Source organism: Xenopus laevis, chromosome 5L (assembly GCF_017654675.1).
Source record: "Xenopus laevis strain J_2021 chromosome 5L, Xenopus_laevis_v10.1, whole genome shotgun sequence".
Lineage (NCBI taxonomy): Eukaryota > Metazoa > Chordata > Amphibia > Anura > Pipidae > Xenopus > Xenopus laevis.
The window spans coordinates 73703627-73727794 of NC_054379.1; the positions used below are offsets into that span (position 1 = coordinate 73703627).

At 35.0% G+C, this 24168-nt stretch overlaps 1 protein-coding gene across 9 annotated transcripts in view; it reads left to right on the forward strand.

The window, feature by feature from the left end:
- Positions 1-24168, forward strand: part of eya4.L (EYA transcriptional coactivator and phosphatase 4 L homeolog) — a 150379-nt gene that overhangs the window by 68277 nt on the left and 57934 nt on the right. For 5 of the 9 annotated variants that reach the window (XM_018263240.2, XM_018263239.2, XM_018263242.2 and 2 more), the window contains exons 3-5: positions 8113-8162; positions 18391-18515; positions 19499-19567. In XM_018263240.2, coding sequence (XP_018118729.1) covers positions 8113-8162; positions 18391-18515; positions 19499-19567 — 244 coding nt within the window. Of the gene's footprint in view, positions 1-564; positions 884-8112; positions 8163-18390; positions 18516-19498; positions 19568-24168 lie in introns of those variants that run through there. The other 4 variants (XM_018263246.2, XM_018263243.2, XM_018263245.2 and 1 more) reach the window with 2 other exon arrangements.

Below are 24168 nucleotides of genomic sequence, written 5' to 3' on the forward strand. Positions count from 1 at the left end.
TTAATGTGAATTCATTTCTCACATATTCATGGCAATCTGCTCCATCATCTTACATTTATTTTATGTTAACATATCTATAAATATATTTTTTTCCTATAAAGTAATTATCCAATAAGTAAAAATTGAAAACTGGCAATATTTTGGGTGGTAATTATAATAATTTAAAGTAGAATTTACACAGATGAGATAAAAAAATAAATTAAACTAAATCCAAAAATATAGGATTGAATTCATGAAAGTCAGCCTTGCAGGGCTATAAGTGCACACATGGAAGGCTGTTATTATATATATAACATACACACAAAAAAGAGAATTTTAAGGAATATTTATTTATAAACAAACTAATAAATGTATGCAGACACAGATAGTTCATGGAGATCTAAAACAATAAGCAGTAGATGCGTCATTGTGACAGCCGGTGAGCAGACTCTGAGAAAGGTGACTTGATAAAAAGAGCCTTGGGATACATACAGCACACCAGATACCCACTGAAAGACAGGAGCTGTTGATGGTGGTGACCTCTGAGAGCAAGTCTTCTTACTATAAACAGAAGGGTGTGGAAAGCCATTGGTTTGAGCATGACTTGTTTACTATGCAGTTCGCCTCTTTAGTTAACTTAAATAACTGCAAGAAGCTAGCAGCACAGTGACAGCTCAAGGGAGGACAAAGTGTCTTAGCACTACTGGAATCAAGACAATACTGACAGCTAACACACTGCCTTGTGATACTGAAATCTAGCACCCTCTCTATTACTGGCACCTCACAACTGGATTGTTTTTGTTAATGGCACGCCGGACATGAGCATCCTTTTTCTTTTGTTTTCTTTTTTTTAATATCTTAAAATAATCCACTGAGCTTCCATGACTGCATCTGTATTTAAAAGGTAAGCAGTTTTGAATTTTACATGCTGCTGTTGTAACAATTTAATAGCAACTTGCCTTTCAATATGAACATGAATGAATAGTTTTAATTGCTTATACACTAGTATTTTCTTTAAATAGCTCTGGGTGATATACCTGAATCTGTTTTTCAAGAAGAACATTTATTTTTTTTAAAATATATGTTTTTTTTGGTAAAATGTTGGATTTTACATGCTAAATTATGCTAGTTTCAAGTCAGGCTAAATTCTCTCTCTCTCTTTATAACTGCTCTATAAATTAGCTTCCATCTGCCCTGCATTTCAGTTTAGTGTAGCAGGTATTAGAATACACAGACAGCTGTTTGGCTTGATCACATGCCTAATTTCTGACACCTAAAATACAATTCACACCATACCCGCATATTTATTTGTGCACATTTTTGTGTGAAACATAATCTAGAATTAGCATTTATACACTTACTTTTGAAATGGTTGGTATGGCACTCTTTCCGGGATTCTGGTTTCACGGCAGATCCCTAACATGGTGCTGTAGCATTCAGACAACTGCATTAGTAGAAAATAACTGGTTCTTCATAATAATAATAATACATGGAACACTTGTGTACGACTGAGTTTTTATTTCAAGGGAGTTAAGTGTAACTTGTCAGGGAACAGGCTGGAGCCATTTATCAACATATTCAGGTGTGAAATATGTTAAAAAATTTTAACTTCCTCTGTTGTTAGGTTAGGATTTTCTAATTTTATATAGTACAAAACATTTAATAACTATCTTCCGTATTGTATGCAGGCATTAATTTGTAATGCAGCTGGTCAGTTTTGGAAACTAGAGGTCACATTATTAAGGTAAAAAAGCTGTAAAATCGTGTAGTGTTCATCTGTGAAAATCGATTTAATCCCCTTCAGGATTGCATTGTTCGAGGAACGGATTTGGAAGAAAGGCATGCTAAATTATTACAGCCAATAACTTCTTCAGTTTAGTTCGTAGGGTCTGATGAGCTGCAAACAGCAGGATTATGTTACATGCTTTTTCCCTGGGTCTCACACTAGCAGTTTACCTAAAGTGTCCTTGACTAACTTACTTATTTTCCACTAGTTGTAATTATTTATCTTGATGTATCTGATCTGCATGTATTTCAAGCAGTATAGAGCAACTTACATGTGTAGTTGGCATTTGTGTATTGTCTGTGTGAGGGTAAGAAGGTGTTTGTAGATATTCATGTAGTTTTATGCTTAATATGCTTAAATTCAAATAATAATGCCTTATTTTATTTGGACTACAAACTACTATAGTACTATAAATGTAGCATAAGCCTGCATTTGGTTGCAGGCTTCTACTATTTAATTGTACTTATTGTGTTGAACATTAGTAAATGTGATATAAAAACACATATGTAGCATATATTTTTATGTAATATATTGTTATAGTTGTTTTGATTGGCATTGAATTTAACATTTGACATGTAATATGAACATATATTTATTAAAAATGCAAATTTGTTTTTATCATTTTGTAATTTGCATCTCTTATACTATATTTTAGATTTTTAGTTTCTTATTTCTATAAATATAAATTATTATAAATTGTTATTTTAGCCAAAAATTAAATAAGTAAAGAGGTTTAGAAAATAGGGTATTTCTGTGCATGTTTATTAGTGCATGTGCGTGTAATATGCTTACTTGGCAGTACAGTTCTAGCATCACAGCTTACACAGGGTTAAGAATAGTTCTATTAATACCAGGAGCCTCTGTGGCTAGCTGTGAAAGATAAGATCTGTGGCAAGTAAATCAAAATGCCTCAATAAAATCCTTTTCTATACAATGCAAAACTAATATTGTATTACATGGTATTAACTTTCTAGCATTATGCCTTTTGCGTGCTTGAATGGAATTATTTTGTTAGCACATACATAGCATTACAAATTCAGAGAAGGTTAGAAGTCAATCTTTTCTTCAAATCTTAAAACCATATTTTATTGTTAAAGTGATTAATATGTCCTCTGTATGTTTTTCTTAACTACAAAATTTTGTTTGCTAACTTAAAATATGCCAAATTATTGATAACTATGTTACTAAAAATGTTGAATTTACTCATGAAGTCACTGGTTTAAGGTAGTTTTATTAAACATTCCCTGGTGAACAGAACACCTATCCTTTCTTGCTAATCTAATTCCAAACTTACCTTTTACATACAAAACACACAATTATTTACAGTACATATTATTGAAATGGAAAAGCTAAGTATCCTAAGTCCCAGAATCATGATATTTGTGCAAATGCTTTTGCCTTTTGTGACAGCTGAAATTCTGTTATCTTAAAATCCTTTTGTGATGATATACAAAGAAAAAAAAATCTACTTATACTTTATAGTTCATATAAGGTTAGTTTTTATTCTCAGTATAAGAATTGTATGAGAATACTACACACAGCCAAAAAAATGTTTTTGCCATTGTTCCAGACTTTTATAGTTCTGATATTAAATATATAACAAAAACGCTTTTTAAAAGAAACTTTTTTGTATGTGGACACCTTTACACTTTGCAGGCAGACTCGTTTGAAACTGTGTAATCCAAGTAAAACCTGATTTATTTCATCTGCTGAAGTCATTAGAAAATAAACTCATTTTGAAATGGATATGCGCTATTTTTAAAATATGTTGTTTAGTTCACCTATTCATTATAAAAAATTTTCTATTCTCCCTCCTCTCCTTACCTCTTATGACCAACCCAATGTATAGAAATTATTGAACTTGATCTTGATCTAAATATCGTCCCTTAAGAGTTTTTGTGTGGATGAGGCGAATTGCGTTTTGTATTTGCATTTTCAAGAATGTATTATTCAAACCAGGTTTATACACATAAATAATTTTTTTTCCTCATCTAAACTCAACTGTACCAAAATCAATTATTATTTATTTTTTATTGCTTATCTGTTTGTTCTGACCCTCTCCTATTAATTATTTAATTCTGTAATTTAAACCATAAAAAATACATACAAATAATGCAATACAGAATGAGTTAAACAGTGTTTTGGAAAAACTTTGACTACATCATACTTGAGATTTATTATACCCTGATTCTGTAGGGTTTTCAGAGTTGCCAAGCATGCTATTAAAGTATGAGAGCACAAAGTCACTGGCCCAACATTTTAAACATAACAGAAAACTTTGAGGTCATTTTTGAACCCAGAAGAAGGTATATTATTCTACTATTCATTTATTGAATATGTCTATTATATGATTACATTTAACTCTGGATATGATATGTTACTAGTAAAACTCAGTAAGGCTAGCAATGCCAATGCCACCAGTATTAATAAGGACAGCGGCTATAATTGCTCTCAAACTGCATTTTAGCCTTTATATTCCCAAATAGGCCTAGATACTAGTCCTGACACCACACATGCAGAGAAAGTACAAAGAATATGGTCACTATGGTATATTTAAACACAAGAGGGCAGCGGTGACAGCAGAGGAGTAACTAGGTCTTGTTAATACTGCTTTGTTCCATGGCTTTATTTCTGACGTATAAATACAGTGATGCAGTAGGAGGTTTTCTTTTAGTGGAGGCAGCAGTAGGTAGATGCAATGACAAGATATTATGTTCTAAAGACCTATTTATTAATTGCTACAGAAATAAGAGATACATTTGGTACCCTATAAACCTATTGCTTGATGTCAAAGGTTACTTCTTATAATGCTATAAATACAGGTAATTGGAAGGATGCAAACTGCATGGTTCAGACTTTATTTGACTTTTGGATTTTAAATGATATAAGAACTCACTTCGAAGTTTAAATTGCTGCATGAATAGGAAGCATGGTTATAAGATGGTCATAGTAAAAGACTTTTTAATTCACAGTAGGGGTTAATGGCAAATGCTCTGTATATCATAATCATTTGTTATATTTTGTCAACCTTGATCTACAAATACAAAGGTGGAATTACAATTATAAATGTGTTTCATTTTGGTTCACCGTACCTACCATTCTGGACACATTTTCTGTCTAGATCACTCTAGACTGCATTTGATAGTTACACTAGCAGTGGCTTTTTAATTGCTGAAACCACAAAGGGTTGGTTACTATTGAATATCCTTTCAAATCAATTCTGTTGCATACATAGTAGAAGTAAATGGAGCACATTTCTTGCCGTTTGGACAGTGAACATGGCATGATTTGCTATATGATGTTGATGTCATGGGACATTAGATTAAGTTACATGAACCTGTCTAATATCATGGATGATGTTTAAGTGCTCTTATAAAAGTTGTAAGCATCTGAAGTGCAATTTGCACTCATTTTTCGTCAGTAAATTGCACACATTACAGTATTAATTTTATAGCACAGGATATTTTTTTCTCTACATCCTCCACATATGCTGTTTACTGTCATGTCACATGCTATTTCTGCAAGACAAACAAGACATTTGCTTATTACAGGGGTGACCCCAAATTTCCTAAAATATTCCTATAATTTAGGTAACCCTCCCTGACATTCTGTTATTTTAAACCTGGATTCACCCTTGGTTCAAATGGCCATTATGATTTATTTAGTGTTAGCGCAATATACTGAGTTTGTTTGTTTTCTAATCTAATCATTTTGAGAAATTCAATATCAGTCAATATTGGAGAATTTGACCAATTTTTTAAACTTCAAGTTTTGAGGACTTTCATTTTTCTTTTCAATTTCTCCCTTTTGGTTTAAAACTCAACATCAAATTCACCATCTGAAACATGACAGTATCTGTTTCCTAGTAACTTTGTGGCAACATTTTAGATAATGATCTTTTTTCATTACTGTGTATTATTAAAGCCACTAGAAAATCAATGCAACCAATGAGAGTTCAGTAATATTTTTCTATATCAGTTAAAGTTTGATTCTGTTATTGCCAGTGAATCTGTTATTGAAGTGACAGTAGAATACTTCTGCTTTAATCAAAAGCATTGAAACAGAATGTTTCCTGCTTTAGAGGCTTTACATATTGTAATCAATTGTTTTTGTACATGCATTTGCATATTTAATTTTGATACCAAGGTGCTTACATTGAGTGGATTAATGCAAAGAGACATTTTCACCAAATGTGAGGAAGCTGGCCAGGGAAATGACTCAGTGATACCTGGGCTCGGTTTCTAGGAATGGCTCTGGTGCCATACCTTTATGACCCAGTAAAGGTGCTGAAGTATATATGGGATATGGTATCATTGTACCTGAATGAATAGATAATAATGCTTTGAAGGAAAAGGAAATATTACTAGGTCTAGAAGTCTGCAATTAGAGGGAGAAGAAAGCAAAATGTCTTGGATTCTCTCTCTATTTCAGTTCTGACAGTTAACCAACAATTCTAAACTGTAAAACAACATAATTTCATTCAGACATCATAAACAGCGAGAGTGTTTGTTACTAACAGTAAGATTTATGCAGTCTTCCACTTAAATACACTACAGGCTAGACAGTGGAGCAGGCTAATGCTATGTTCATCCAAAACTAGAAAAACAAATCCCCTTTACAGCAGTTGAGTACATGCCCAAGACAGTGATAATATGCAGTCATTGCCAGGAAGCATTAGTGCAAAAATAGAAGCAATGTCTACTGTGATTCAATTTGTAAACCTATACTAATTTAAAGAAAACTATCAGCTGTTTCATAAAATGCATGCCATTTATAAAAGAAATGTTTTAATGATTTGAAATGAGTTAAATATAATTGGAATATATTTGTATAAGCTAAAGGGCACTTGAGCATCTAGCATGCACTTTTCTGGAGAATAAACTGTTCAGAAGCCAGGCAACTGAGCTTTTAAGCAGTAGAGTTGACTTCTTGCAAACTTTACATGGTTAACAGGTTTAACGGGGTTGTCAGCTGTATAGGAAAGATTTACTAAAAGCTGTATAATAAAAGTCCTTTCAAATTAAACATGAAACCCAAGTCTTTTTTTATTAAAAAGTCCATACCGGTTATCAACTAGTTTAAAACTCTCAGCTGTCAATCATATATTGTCTTTCCCCCTCTACTTTCACTTTCCATTCTGCTCTTCCTAGCTCCTTATATTCCCCCACCTCCTTTCTTTCCATCTAATCATGTAGACATTTCATGGGTATAGACATCAGGTCCCCCATTCTGGCACATAAACAAGATTTTGGCATGATGTAAAGCTTGCATTAATAACAGTGTCCACAAGGCTGCTACCTGCTTGCTGTGATTGTGAATTCCAAGACTAAAAGTAACATGACTGAAATAATTTGTATAGTGTAAGTGAAGATTATTTTGCATAGGTGACAGGCCCCCTTTAATTCTGCCAATGAGTTTGTATCCAATGTAACTCAATCTCATAGGCTAAGAAGAACTTTAAATAGATTTTGCTGATGCACAGTTACAGAAATGGCAAAAAATATTTAATGTGTCAAGCGAACCACCCCCATGGTTCCACATCTGGCAAACTGTCATGGATACCAGTGCAGTAACACCCGGAGAAACAAAAGCTGAGGGATTCTTTGCTAAATGTGTATATTATGTATCATATAATTGTTTCATAAGATATATACACCCTAACCTACCTTATTAGTTATTGTTCCTTTAATGTGAAAATCCAATGAACACTACATTAAAAATTATTAAGGAAAACACTACTTAAATCTTGCAAAGGGTTATATTAAAGGGCAAAATAGGAATGCGTTAACATTGGTGCGGCTGGCACACTGGGGTCCCTCTAAGATCTAAACATTGAACTAATATGTGTACTTTTATTGAAATGTTAAACTTGAAATATTCTTTATATGCTTTGGCTCCCTCCAATGTAGATTTACCACCGATGGGTAGCATTAAAACCGTGCCTGTACTTTGGTTGACTCTGGGCACTTAAGTTATTTCATTAAGGTGTTACCTTATTTCAAGACAATATTAAAAAACATACAAAAAACTCTATGAATGTCATTCAAGTGATATATATCCACATACTTGTGAGAAGTTCCAGCTGCATGGAAATAATGTAATCAGCATATAAGCAATAAGAAAAATAAGAAAAAGTATTTTACATTCAAATTAAAAATGTACAGCTTTTCTCAGGTCAATAGAAAGTACTGAACATTAGGTCAAAATTAATCTCAGAATGCCTTGTTCAGTGAGAATGGAACATTATACCTTGCTAGATGCCCATATATGTGAAATAATAATAAGGAAGCATGTGTCAAAGTAAAAATAAATAAATAAAATAACCGGCAGTCATTTTCCTTTTGCAGGTAAAGAAACCGTGCACAGAATCAGATGTTACAGAGCCTCAGAACACCAGGTAACCAGCATTAAAATGTCTCATGGTTTTGCAGATGGAGTGCATAAATGATTTGTAAGAAATTGGTTTCTACTTTCATGGTAGAAGCATATCCAAATACCCCAAGTGTGAAAGAAAACAGAGGCAGAAAAGACCTGGTTATGTGGCATATGGGTCATACGAATGTGCTTTGAAATGTAACTCACACCAGGCATGCTAATGGTGTTAATGGCTGTTACAATTAATGCTGGAAAGGAATAGAGACGACGGCGAGGAGATAAAAGCAAAAACACTTTGCTGGGGCCATACTGCCAACTTGTCACCTGTTACATTTCATGAGAAGTTGTTTTTCCCATTCTCCTGCTGGGTTCCCCAGAATTATTAGTTCTATTAATTTCATCACCTGTTTTAGTTCATAGTCTCTGTAAGGGAAAAAAACCTGTAAAAGTGTGTGCAGAATGAACATAGTCCAGAGTTTTTTTGCTGCTCACATGCAGATGCAAGATTGTTAAGGTTGCCTTGCAAGTAAAGATAATACGGGGAATGTAATAAAAATCGCTAACGGAAAAACTATTCGCAATGCGAAAAGTTATGCCTTTGCGCGAACAAATTTTGCTTTGTGCCAATTTAATATAGCTTTTGCGAGCCCGGAAACTGTTTAGCGGCCACTTCCGACAGTGAAAGACCGTTTGCGAATTTTATAGTTTGCGCCAATGCGCAGTCAATATAATAAAACTTCTTACTGAAAAAGTCGTTATGTTTGCTCCAAAAGATTACGACACCTTCAAGCACTTCTTATGAGTGCGCAATTAAAATTTGCAATGCGCAATTAAAATTCGCAATGCAATAACAGTTTAAGGAACAATATTACATTGCGAGATGTGGATTTTTAGTCTTATTGGTGCGAATTGTTTTGCTCTTTGCGACTTTTATTACATTCCCCTGAATGTGTTATTATCCACACATAACCTGTATTTCTGAATATGTGTTATTATCCATATATTACCTAATTTTGGATAAGGGGTGCATTTAAAAAAAAAAGTATCATATGAAATGTAAGTTGCTGAACATTCCTGTATGAAATTTCTGAGGTATATATTTTGGAAACTAACCCTACTTGTTCTATTCTGCAAAGAAATAAAAAAAACACAAAGGGGTTTGTTAACAGTGTTTGACATATAAAATATCAGCAGTATATGTACATCAGTAACTATATGCACTTCTTAAAAATTATATTTATATGAGAAAACTTTGCAATGGATTACTGACAGGGGATACCACATGCCAATCTGCCTCCTACTGTATATGCTCTTTGTATGCTCTCCATCCAGACCTTGCCCTTTAAGCCATTGAGCAGGTTCACTAGTTTCACATTTGTTGACCAAATTGGTTAAACGGGGCATTAATTCATCATGGTACAAATCAATCTTTCCAAGCAAGCAAAATATGACTGATGATTTAAAATGACACTCCTGATAAATCAGTGTCCATTCAGCACATTGCATATGCCAGTGAGCACCAGGTACAAAATAATATCCTTACCAAATTAGACAAAAATGTATTGGCCAAATTGAAAATAAGTACGTTTGGATTCAAATACAGTACCTTTTTGATTAGCACTAATGCAGGCTCGGGTTTAGCACTTCATACCTGCACTCGTAAATGAGCCTTTTAGCTTTTAGATGGTGATAGCAGTTGAATGTCAAAAACAAAGCTTATCATTCTGTAAAGAATATAAAATAAAATTCAATTAAGTTAACTCTCCATCAGCAATATAATAAGGGGTCATTACTGAGATTGAGAAATTCTCCTCAATGATTTTCATAAACACACCCTCCTTTCACTAAAGTATATAATATTTAGGATTATTTTTGGTAATTACTGACTGTCTATATGACATGCTTTCCTGAAGTCCATATGGTGAAAGCAGTTGAGAAAATATCTAAGGTTGATAGACTTTTTGTTCCCCATACTAAATTGCATCCAGCAGTATTGCATATTCTCATTCATGATTAAAGTGCCTCCAGCGAGACAAAGGGGCAGATTTATCAAGGGTCGACTTTCGAAGTTGAAAATACTTCGAAATTCGACCATCGAATTGAATTACTTCAACTTCAAATATCGAAGACAAAGTTTTTTTTCATCGAATTTGGCAATTTGCGGTTGAAGTAAAATTGTTAGATCGAACGATTAAATCCTTCTAAACGAACGATTCGAAGGATTTCAGCGATCGAACGAACGATTTTTCTTCGACTTCCAAAAACTTAGAAAACTGCTCTAGAAGGTCCCCATAGGCTAACATAGCACTTCGGCAGGTTTAATTTGGCCAAGTATTGAAGTCGAAGAGTCGAAGTTTTTTTAAAGAGACAGTACTTCTATTATGGAATGATGGAATATTCAAAGTATTTTACTTCGAATTGAATTCAAAGTCGTATTAGCCTATTCGATGGTCGAAGTATCCAAAAAATTACTTTGAAAATTCCCTTGAATTCCCTTCGACACTTGATAAATCTGCCCCAAAATGTCTTACCATACCGCTGGATAAGATTATAGCTTAGGTTATTTTTAGAATGCCTGGAATCAGCCCTCTAACAAGTGTTGCCAATACAAGCTTAATGGAAAACTGGGAAGGTAGGTCTTTCCAACTGCAAATTCTAGTAATGAATGTCCTATTAAACATAGAAGTAATCCACAAATACAAAGTATAAAAATCAAGACATTTCACAAAAATTGTGAAGTCATATCACCTTATAGAGATGATGGTGTTTCATACACTTCCAAAATGAATGTACATTATAGAGGGAAGATGTTTCATTCAACACCAAAGTGAATATATAGGGTGGTGATGGAAGGCACAGATTTTGTACTAAATAAAGTCAAATAGACTCCAGTTTAATAATCATAAGTTCCTTCCATATGTGACTGTATAGTAAAGATGATATTTAATTGTGGTTAAAATTCTATTTGTGCACATCTATGGTGTTCCATGTAAATTCTCCAAACCAAAATGAACCATGCAAGATACACAGATATCTTTAGTGTCCTGTATTTAAGAATATGGTTTCTTCATAAGGCACTAAAGGTAAGAATTCACAGACTATGATTATGGGACCCATCTGTGTGACCCACACGTAGCTGACAGATGGCTACACTTGTATCCTAATCCAATATATAGTATCTACGTGCAAAGGGGACTATCTAGCAACTGTAGATATGTGGTGTATTTACTCACTTCCAAAAATGGTGAGTAAATCCCGGCAACATAGGATTTTTTTTAATTCAAAACAGCTGTAGCATAGTGAAAATGTGTTTTCAAAACAATGTAGGGCAATGTATATGATATTGTATATAAATGCCCTAATTGTAATTTTACCTTCCCATCCCAGGGATGATTTTATTTAACTACTGTTCCTCTAATCTTGGCATTTCCAGTCATAAAAAGAATAATTAATGAATGGGATAGTTTGCACACAGTGACTAAGGTGGGGGGGGGGGCTAGGCATGAACAATAGTCAGGGCAATGAAAGATTTGGCACTCAGTTCTGCAGGTATAAATAGATTGAGTTTTATAGTGTATCAGGAAAGAATGCTATGGTAGATGAGTGTAAGCTTCTAGAATAAAACCTGTGTTAAATCATTGTTTAAAAGATGTAGTTATAAGGGAATTCCATAGATGGGATGTAACTCTAATCCAGTTTTGCAGTTCACCTCAGTGATTCGTTTCTTTCTTTCCTTATGCTGTCATGCTGCGACAAAATTCGTCTGTGACTTTTAATACCACTGTAGGCATTATATTATGAACTATATTCATTCATCTGTCTGTCTGTCATGTCTACCATAGATACCAATGATATATTGGCCCGGTTTTGTACAGGATATTTTTTTGTGGCTAATTGATTGCTTGATTGATTGTTGATTGCTTCTGTATATTTTTTTTTTTCTCCATTCCCTTTTTTTTCCATTACTAAGAACATCTACCAATAAAATCATAGTTTAGTAACTGGTGGCATTGTCAATACATTAGTCTGTGTGTTTCAATGAGATAATACAACTTGATGGAATGTTTACTACCAGGCATTCTGTAGCCATAGGAAATTAATGAACACCACTTCATTTTTGCTGTTTTCAGTTTCTTAATTTGACCTCCCTGACAACATTTTACTTAAGCTGGCGTGGCTTACCTTTTTCTGCATTTACAAGAAGAAAGCAAGTTTAGCCATGACTGATAAAGTATGAGATTATGTAAATTATTGAAAATGAATGGTACTATTACTTTATGAATTAAGGCATTCAAACAAGAAAGCAGAAATAATTAAAATACTTATTCAGATCCATGTTCCAATTCAGGAAACCGTTGGACATAGTAAATGCCACATTATTAATACTTCAGTCAGTAATTTAAAAAAAAAAATCCTTAGTTCACCTTTGGTTATCTATCTGGGTTATACCTATAACATGAATCACATGATTCTTCTCCCTTTAGCTAATAATTGGAGGATTCAGATGACAACCTGTGGAAGATATGCCTCAATGCTTTGCCGCATCTGGCAGATTTTCCTGGCACTTCAGTTAATGGGTTTAACTGTGCCCATGGGCCTTTCATGTGGTTGAATTGCAGATGGGCTCTCTGTACTGCCTTGTTCTCTTAGATACTTATGTTTTGCCCTTCGCTCGTTTTAGGAAAACATACCATTTCTTACAACAAAAAAAACCAGCATAAAATCTTTCATTGCCCTATACCATAGCTTTTACTTTCTAAAAGTCTTCTAAAGATTGCTTTGAAAGCAAACACATGTGGCCCTCAATTCAAATCTAAAGCTGTGAAGTGATAAAATTAGGCATTTAATGGGGTGTCTGTGAAATTTAGCATTTTCACTAATAACACTATGGCAGGGTTTTGCTTTTCTAGTACCTGTGACCAGATCACTGTACTGTATGGATCCCTCAGGATTTTTACGATCCTGTATGGTGTGTCATTATGATAGAACGTTATTATGGGAAAGAGTATTAATGGAAATTAAAGCAAAAACATAAAATTGTCATTTGTAATATGTTCTGATTTGCATTCTAAAATTGTATACACAATGTAATGTGTATATAGGCAGGTTTACTGCAAAAATGCAAATGCAAAAATTCCGAAAAATTTGTGTTTTTTTTTATAAAATCGGAATTTAAAAAATCACAAATTTTTTGGAATTCATTAAAAGTCAGAATTTGAAAATCTGGCATCTCAGAACTGTCGAGGTTGCATATAAGTCAATGGGAGAAGCCCCAATGATTTTTTGATGTGTGCTGGGTTTTGTGCAATACCGAAAAGTTTTCAGAGTTTTCGGGTGAAAAATCCGGAAAAATCCGAAAAATCGGATGAGAAATCTGAAAAAAATCTCGAAAATCAGATTTTTTTCCTGCAAAACAAATTTTCTGCAAAATGTAATATTAAATAAGCTTAAAAAACCTGAGCGGATTTGATCGGAGTTTGTAGCAAAAAAGTATTGAAATAAACCCTCTTCCAATTGAATCATTTTTGAGGTCAAGAAAAAATGTAAGTGCTGGCTTATTTAAGATAAGTTTGTATCTGTTTATGGAACATCCATAAATAAACTATTTCAAATGACATCGGCTTTCATTATGTAGCCCTGTGGGGAGTCATAAATGGCCTTTGGCTTTTTCTGTGTAAGGACTGTGTATACAGCTTATCTGTTATCTGCTATTTAAACATATACCTTTTTGCCCATCTTGACTGCCTGCTCCCATGGCTACACAGCAGATTATTTATATGAACTATAGTAGTGTTTCTGAAGCAGATATGCAATTTTTAACAGAGCAGGTTAATAGTACATTACATTTAATTGCATATTTAATGCATAAACACTTTTTTGAAGTTACTAGTCATTTAAAGGGGTTGTACCACTAAAAAATTGCTTATTGAAAGCAAAACACATTAACTGAACATTTTCTGTGGTTTATGTGACTGTAACTGAAACTGAAAACAGAATTTGTCTGTCCAATTCTTCACTGCTGGTTCTGAGTCTTGATATAGTGTAGCAAAAGTCAATTCTCCTCCAACCAAATAAACCTACAAATACAACTTGCAGACACAGGGTAAAATTTTATAATATTGCTCTTTGCCTGTGTATGATCAATGATGAAGTGAGCAGACCAGTAACCTATCTATAGATGCCCACATATACCTACAGAACTGGAACTAGCTCCCACATCTCCTTTTAAAATTAAAGATAAGGAAAACAGAAAAAGCACATAACGAGACATGTAACACAGGTAGGCATGCCATATTAATAAGAAAAGTTTATCCTTTTTAGCAAAGATGTTGTATCCATGTTGTCCAAAACATTACTAAGGTTTTGGTATTTGCTGGAATGATTACCAGGTGAACTGGCTTTGGGCTTGAGTCCTTTGCACTTTGTGCATTCAAAGCAGCGCTGCCTTTTCTTATTTACATTGTGTTGAGATGGGTTGCCACTGTGAGCAATGGATTTGGACTGAATTTCCTGCACAAAAATGTCAGATTCTCCCCAAGATCATTTAAAGTACTGTTTAGGATAGGGTTTTCTTAATGCATTTCTTTTTTTAAATCACTCGGTATCTGATCACTGAAATGCACAAGCTTGTCATTAGTTTCTTGTTTCAATAGATAACACATGAATAATTTAGGCACTATAGTGATTTATGGTCATTGGGCAATAGATCATTTGTTAGAATATATTGACATATTTTATTCTGAATAGGGAAGATTATTTAGCCCAGGGAGCCTTATTTATAATTGTAAATAATGTGTCTTAAAGGGATTCTGTCATCGGAAAATATGTTTTTTTTCAAAACGCACCAGTTAATAGTGCTACTCCAGCAGACTTCTGCACTGAAATCCATTTCTCAAAAGAGCAAACAGATTTTTTTATATTCAATTATGAAATCTGACATGGGGCTAGACATTTTGTCAATTTCCCAGCTGCCCCAGGTCATGTATTATATGCTGAAGTTATTGCACCAGCCTTAAGTTTCAGCTTGTCAATAGCAGCAATGATCCTGGACTTAAAACTTGTCACAGGGGTTCACCATTCTTGGAAAGTTTATGTGACACTCACATGCTCAGTGGGTTCTGAGTAGCTGTTGAGAAGCTAAGCTTAGGGGTTGTTGCAAATTATCAAGCAGAAAATTAGGTTGGTCTATAATATAAACTGATGCTACAAGGCTGTTGATTAAATTCTGATGCCTGTTGCACTGGTTTATGTGCTGCTATGTAGTAATTATCTGTATTAATTACTAATCAGCCTTATATTGTAACAGTTATATTCTAAGTATACTGTTTATTTTGAGTTGGTTCCTAAGCTCAGTAACTAACAGCAGCACAGAGCATGTGCAGTGACCAGCAGAAAAGAAGATGGGGAGCTACTGGTGCATTTTTGGAGACACAGATCTTTACTGTTAAAAGTATGTGGTTGCCTTGGGCTGGTACAGAAGCCAAAAACATAATGTACCACATTTTCTAGCCTACTTCTTTAGTTAGGCTTAGTTCTCCTTTAACTCAAATCAATAGTACCTTTCACAACATATCTAGCTTTGTATGTTTCAGATCCATCTGCATTGCTTTTTATTGCATAGACCCATCTACCCCCACTGCATTTTTACCTTCTGGTAGAGTGGTCAATGTGAACGTATCATTCTTTGCCATAAATTCTGTGCCATTATCAGACTTTATACTTGTGATAGTCCCATGGGGGCAGTCTCAGCAATGAACTTTTCTGTGGCTAATACTGTATCGCTGTTACTTTTTCAGAAAGTACACAAATACTGCACCAGAGTAATCATCAGTAAATGCTATGGCATATCTAAAACCATCTTTTGCTATTGACACTTTGGGGCCTGCTAAATCAGTGTGTACTAGTTCAAGTAATTGTTTGGCACGGGTATCAGACTCTCTGTTTCTGTTGTGAACAAATTTTCCCTGGGTAAAAATTTCACAATTTATCAACCTTACCCTTAATCTTTATTCCATCAACTACAATTTGTAGTTTTAAAAGATCATCATAATTACAGTGACCAATGATTTTATGCCAGGGTTGAATATCAACTATGACAACTGTCACCAGTCTCATCAAAGGTGTTCAGATAATAAAGTTGATTATATTTCTTGATGCTGAATTTGGTACCGTTCTGGATCAGTTCACTCCCATCTTGATGAAATGTAACAGATGAGCGGTTGCTTGTTGCGGTTACAGTGCATTTAGTAATGTTGTCTTTACTCTGTTCCCCTTGCTGTCAGTCAGGAACACTTCTGCGTCACCTCTCTTCATCGCTACACCAGAAGTCTTTTTATCGTCCGCCAACTCCATTTACTGGTCCTCCGGCTTGAATGTCCCTTTTTGTCGCAGTTGTAGCAGACATGGTTAATGTTGCCTCTCTCCCCTACTGTTGTAAAATGGGTGCTGACCTGCATCGCATTATCAGTGTTTTGGCCGACACATTTCTCAGTGTCCTCAAAACGTCTTAACTGCGTTTTAAACTCAGTAAAAGTCACATTTCCATCACCTTGTGTGATATGAATAGCAAAGAGTTTAATTGATTCCAGTCGGCCCTTAAGAATCATTTTGCAATCAATAGTCCGTCACTTAGTGAGCACATTGCTCAGTACTGTAATGGCTGTTTCTGCACATATTATATAGTCCGTGACACTTTCACTTGCAGCTTTCTGAAGAGAAGTTAACTCTGTGTATAAGCTAAATATTTGTCGCTTACCTTTGCCAGCATAGTGGTTTCTCAGGATTTGAAACGCTTTCCTTCCATTATCAGCTGCTTTTCTCATAATCAGAGACAGACTTTTATGATCCAAAAATGGAATTAACTCAGCATAAGCCTCCTCTTTCTTACTTCTATCCTCATCAAAGTCTGTGTCCTCTGTGGGTTCATGCAGGATGGTTTCTTTAAGATTCATCAGGTGCATGTGGCCTAGAAACTTTGTCTCCCATAGTTCATAGTTCTACTCCATCGGTCTCCTCCTTCTCTCCTGGGCCCATAACCTGTTGCCATTCTGCTTAAAAGATGGGATAACTGGTAGCTCAATCTCATGTGAGACTGCAGCTTTCTTTTAGACAGAGGAGAAACTGCAGACAGACACTAAGCTTCTCTTGCTTCAAGAAGACATAACGTTATTAAAACTTCTGCATTAGCAGACATAGATCATGTTATATGACACTATATCAGATCAGTATGGGATCTGTATGAGAGCACACACATTAATACATATCATAACACACCCCTCTCACAGCATTTACATTTGTATTTATTTGTATTCATCTTTCAATGTTTATTGAGCATTTCAGTTCACTTGTAAAGGTATGACTGGCTAACTATAAAGTTTACCTAAGATGCAATTGTCTCCAAGACTGACTGGTAATAGTTATATTTTTCTTTAGATGTTGCTTAATTTTTGATCTCCAGGCATTGCCATGAAAAAATATAGTAGTTTTGAAGCTGTGTATGCATTCTGCAAAATAATTATAGCATACAAAGCAGCAGCTTCTATAAAATGCCATGTAAAATACAGCAATCCTCCAGAGAAAAAGAAACAACTTTGTTATGGTGCTTTTTACCATGGGGTTTTACTTGCTGCCTAAATTTTTCCATTAAATTGAATGTGTTACGCCATAAATATAATTGAGTAACATATCCTTGTAAAGTACAGCATTAAACAAAAAAGCATTAAAGAAATAAGCTTTATAAATTTGTCTTTTATACACGATTCCTGCGTAGATAATTTTACACAGCATGATAAATATGGCCCTCAGTATAAAATCTATTCAGGCCCGGTTTTCGAGTTTCATCGCGCCTAGGCCAATGAGTCCTAGTTCCCGATGGCCTCCACCCCACCACCCTCCCCACGTATTTTCAGGAGCTGGGGATTCCTCAGTACTCCTACGATCCTGCTGCCCTAGGCTCAGGCCTTTGTGGCCTTGCCACGATTCCTGGCCTGAATCTACTTTGAGTGTACACTACTCAAATATGAATTAAAAACAAAATTGCTTTAGGTGTATATGAAATGCCATTAGTAGTACTTTGTAAAGAACTTCTGAGAAATATTATCAATGTATTATATGTTAAAAATATTATGAAATAAGTATTTGTATAATTCCAATAACGTATTTGAGTTTTAAAATTATATTGTACTTACCTATGTATAGAACTGATCTCATAAACCTCATAAACAATGTTTTTTATTTTAATCTTTTTCTAGGTCTATGGAAATGCAGGACTTAGCAAGTCCACACAATCGTGTTAGTAGTGGAGATACATCTGGAGCTTCCAAACTGGATAAGTCTAATATTAACAACACCTCCATTACAACAAATGGAACAGGAGGTAGGCTTTTCATATATGCCACATTAGAATTAATATCCTCTTCTATGGGGTCTATGGAGTTTTAATTTATATTATAGTGCAATATGTGTGCAATATAAAGATTTTATAAAAATCCCACATATTCCACATATCACAGTCGGTCATCTCCTTGATGTATAGCGTAGCAAAAAATGTTATACATGTAGTCCCACTGTTGGTATCCTAAAATGTTGTAGCTGAGGGATAATGAAGTCCAGGGCACTGGATAAAAAGTAGGTTTTGGTCAATCAAAATAAAAGAAAAACCCAGAAAACTTGGGAAAAGAAATGAATCTTGGTTTAGTTGTATCCAAGCTAATATAGACAGTATAAAGATTAACCAAATATGCAAATATATAATTGTGCAAATGTGCAGCAAAAATAGACTTGTAAAAAATTGTGTTAAAATGAAGAACAAAAAAATCTGTCCCAGAGTTGTTTGAAAATAAATTTGTCAATTCATTCCAACCAAATAATCTGTGACAGTCTCCATTCTTCTAAATAGTCTCAGAGGTACTGCACTCTGTTGTCCTCTTTGCCCTTATCTGTCAGTGGGACAAGAACTACATATTAGCTATTGGAATAAGAACCAAATGTATCTAAAGTTCGTAAACATCTCAGCTGCTGCCCCTTGGTAATTCATATTATTTGGACATGTGGCATGAAACCAGAATGTTCCTAACTAAAAGCTCATAACAATGCTGGGCAATAGCCAAAACATAAAGTGCCCTGTAATTACTATGATTTCACACACACATACTTAGACCAGCAGAAACACTTGTCCAGTTTGTAGGCAAGATGTTGTATCACTTGTCCAATCTGTAGGCAAGATGTTGTATCAAAAGTTCATAGGTAGGTAAGGCCAATGCCAAATTTGTTTGGAAATATTTGTGCAAAAATGTATCACTTTAGAATATTTTAAAATAAATGCTCATTAATAAACCATTGTATAATTGCCCTTCTCAGGAGAGAACATGGCTGTTCTAAATACCGCCGACTGGCTGCTTAGCTGCAGCACGCCCTCTTCTGCTACAAGTATGGATTCCTACAGTACATTGCATGGTGTGTAATAATGCAGCTATTTTGGTTGCATTTCTTATTAGGGATGTAGCGAACTGTTCGCCGGCGAACTAGTTCGCGCGAACTTCGACTGTTCGCGTCCGCCGCAAGTTCGCGAACGTCGCGCGACGTTCGCCAATAGGCGTTCGCGTCAAAATCGGTCGCCCATTCGACCATTCGATCGCTAAAATCGAACGATTTTCGTTCGATTCGAACGAAAATCGTTCGATCGAACGATTAAAATCCTTCGATCGTTCGAATCGAACGATTTTCGGATGATCGAAGTTCGCGAACAGTTCGCGAACAGTTCGCAAATTATGCCGGTGTTCGCGAACGGCGTTCGCGAACACATCGGCGGCGGTTCGCTACATCCCTATTTCTTATGTCTGACTGCTTTGGTTTGCTGTGGACACTTTTTCTGTGTATTTAACCTCCGTTGTTTAAATCTATCACCTGAAAAGCTACTTTGCTATCTAATAAACAAATATATATATATATATATATATATATATATATATATATATATATATATATATATATATATATATATATATATATATATATATATATATATATGTTTCTGCTTAAAATAGTATATTATTTTAAATAATTCAAATAAAATAATGGTTATTCCTTTTTTTACCATTTTAAATAGAATTAGGTTAATTTTAAGTGATCATAAATCAGAACTTCTGCATATATCTTATGTATGATTTTAATAAGCTTAGTATAATCTAGAAAGCAATCGTGGGCATCCAGAAGCTGGGAAATAGAGTGTAACAGTATCCCTCTGTTATGCTGATAAATTATTCTAGCCTAGAGCAGTAAATAATTGATTAGCCTTTGTCCATGTAACTGTTTTCAACTATTTAATTTATCTCAGTGGAACATTTCACTTCCCAACATGCTTCACTGATGCTATCTGAATATGGAACTGGTGCACATTTTAGTTCACTACTTTTGTGAAATTGCCATAAATGGCACAATTTTAACATCTAAAACAATATTAGGTTCCATGGTTTTGAGGCTGTAAGGCATTTTCCCACACGTCTAAATTTTAACTCCATGGCTTAATATATTAAAATACAATAGGACCAATTGAGACATAGTGAACAGTAACTCCCATTGTGCCCTGCCACAATTATTTTGAATAACCCCTTTTGTAGCCTATGGAAGCTTCTCCATGCTTGAACAAATCTATGGCTCATTCATTCATAGAATTTGCTCAGGACAGGAAAACATCCCAGAGGCAATTGAAATTCTTAGAGCAAATATAACTTCAAGCTTCAAATTCACTAGACCCTCTAACTGACGCTGCATTATAACTCCCATTGCACTTTCCTAACCATTTTATGATGATTGCACACCCACACAAGCTCATGTCATCTTAATACTTTCAGTTCCAGGGTTACAGAAATGTGTAAGCATGTTGTCAAACTATTTCATTTATTTAGCACTCATTAGATTACATTTTTTTTTGTAGCAGAAGCTGAAATAAATAAGGTTTATTTTTTCCAACATAAACTGAGCTGACAATAACTATGAAAGAAAGCAAATATACACCAGAACATTCTTCAATTATTGAGATTTATCAGAGAAAATAAAGTGAAAAGTTGAAAAGAAAACTCAGGAAAACTAGTAAAAAAAGTCACGTTTCAGCCTCATTGGAAACGTAAAGAACAATGTTATTTTCACTTGTGTGAAAGATTCTGTCACAGTTTCTTTTTTTCCTCAGCCTGAAAATATGATAAATCAAGATATGATAAATGCACACCTCCATGGGGTTTTCACCTTTAAGATACCTTTTAGTATTATTTTCCTGTATATATAAAAAGAAGGGGCCCATCATTAAACCTCGATTTTTTTCTGGTCAAGGGGGGAAACTAAATTTTTTCGTGGAAAAATAAAAACTTGACAGAGATTTGTCATACTCCAAAGCTGCTAAAAATCCAAATCCGAAAATACACTGTCTCAAACCTGTCGAGGTCATGTAGAAGTCAATATCAGATGTCCCTGAATTTACTCCTGACATCCAGATCTGCAGCAAAAACTGCAGTAAAATCGGGTTTTCCAAGTAATAATCATACAATACAAATTTTTCTCGATATTGTTGTGACCTTTTGTGGCTTTGACTTTTTCTGAGAAGAATGATTGATAAATGACTTAAAAGCATGGCTGAGAGTTTGGTAGGATTTGTTTTCATAAAAAAATTAAGTCGCAGGGGGGCCCGGGGAACAGGAGGGCCTGGACTGTGGGGTCTGCTTCCTCTAGAGCTAATAAAAAAAACCCTCCTCCCTAGCCGCTCTCTTACCTGCGGCGAGGAAGGGGGTCACATTGGATGGGGGTGGGGCAAAGGTGGGATGTGGGTGGGGTGGAGACAAGGATGGGAAGTGAGAGCAAGGATGGGGATCAGAGTGCACTTGGCTCTTTGCAGGGGGCCTAGAGCACTCTAGTTACTCCACTGAATTCAAGTTTTTAGTAAATGTGCCGCTAAAACTGTAAATGTGCACACCCCCTCTTTGTACCTGATCTTAACTAAGCTGCATGGATCCATAGTGATGGCAAAACAATACTACTGGGTTTATGTAATGTTTAAATGTTTTCTTAGAAGACTTAACTTATGGTGATTTAAGCTTTCCAAATAAAAGGTCACACACCACTATAAAAAGAAAGAAGAGGGAAAGAAAGGAATTACCATTTTTTTTGCTTGTGGAGGCTACCTATATATATACCTATTGCACTTAAAAAAGAAAAAAAATAGTATGTCTATAAAGCAGAGTCTTTCCATCTTCTTCTTGGTTTAAACCAGGTTGCCATTAGTATATCTGACTAGAAGGATATATTGGAATTTTAAACTGTCTATCTAAAAGTACCTAGACTGGGGCACGACTGTGAAACCAATAATGTAGTTTTAATAAGAATCTAATCATCTCACAAGGGCCCAGCACCATCTACATCTCTACTTGCCCTGTTTAGCTTGTCAAAATCATAGATTTAAAGGAGAACTAAACCCTAAAAATAAATATGGTTACAAATGTCAAATTTTATATAATGAACTTCTTGCACCAGCCTAAAGTGTCAGCTTGTCAAAAGCATTAATGATCCAGGAATTCAAACTTGTCACAGGGAGTCACCATCTTGGAAAGTGTCTGCAACACTAACATGTTCAGTGGGCTCTGAGCAGCTCTTGAGAAACTAAGCTTAGGGGTTGTCGCAAATTATCAAGCAGAAAATGAGATTTTCCTGTGATATAAGTTGATGCTGGAAGGCTGGTTATTAGATTCTGATGCTAATTGCATTGTTTTCTGTGCTGCCATGTAGTTATTATCTTTATTAAAGGAGAAGGAAAGCTACAGGCATTTTATTGACAATAGATTAGCTGCAATAGTGCAAGATAGAATGCTATATTTATTCTGTAGAATGTTTTACTATACCTGAGTAAAAAGCTCTAGAAACTCTCTGTTTGTTTAGGATAGGAGCTGCAGTATTAATGTGGTGTGACATCACTTCCTGCCTGAGTCTCTCCCTGCTCTGGGCTCAGATTACAGTAGAGAAGGGGGGGGAAGAGGAGCAAACTGAGCATGCTCTTGCCCAGGGCAATGAGGTTTAAGCTGAAGGCAGGAAGTCTGATACAGAAGTCCATGTGTACACAATAGAAGGAAAGAAATGCAGTGTTTCTTTTAACAGGGGACTCAGAGCAGCACTACTTTGGAGGTTTACTGGTATATTTAGATGGACCTTTCTGATAAGGCTTACTTAGTTTTAAACATTCCTTCTCCTTTAATTACTAATCAGCCTTGTGACATTTATATTCCATATGTACTGTATATTTTGAGTGGGTCCCTAAGCTCAGTAAGTGACAGCAGCACAGAGCATGTTCAGTGAATCAGCAGAAAAGAAGACGAAGAGCTACTGGGGCATCTTTTGGGACACAGATCTTCTCTACTGTGGCTAAAGCACAGCCAGCCTGGATGCTAATTGCATTCTACAGCAGCATACTGAATTTCTATTAAAAACACTTATAAAGGAAGGTAATAAAGGTATAAAGTTTTTGAGTAAAAAAATTAAGAAACCAATAACTGGAGAAAGTGTGGGGACCAGGATGGTAGTTGTGAAAGACACACATACAAGATGTCTAGGGATTAGTGATTGGAATTTTTTGAGCCTGTGTTTAAAATAGGATGGGGTGATGGCACAGCCAAATTACATTATTCAGTCTCTTTTGTTTATTCATTTATTCTTATTTCATTTTCATACAGATCCCAGTTAACATAATTTGATTACAAAGATTATTCTTAGATATCAACATATCATTGCTTTAAAACCCAACCAGTGAAGCAAAAAAAAAATTGATCATGTTAAGATTTTGTATGTTTTATGTTAGTGATGTTGACACCTTTGCCCTTTCCCCACTCTTCATTACCTGTGGATGCCAGACACCCAACCTACTGGTCTAAAGGCTGAAATGCATGACCATCATTCACACTGGACAGGTGCTTGGTGTGAGGCTGCAATGAGATACTATTTACATCAGTACAGCAGCTTATCCCAAACCTGGCACAGCATTAAGTTGTACA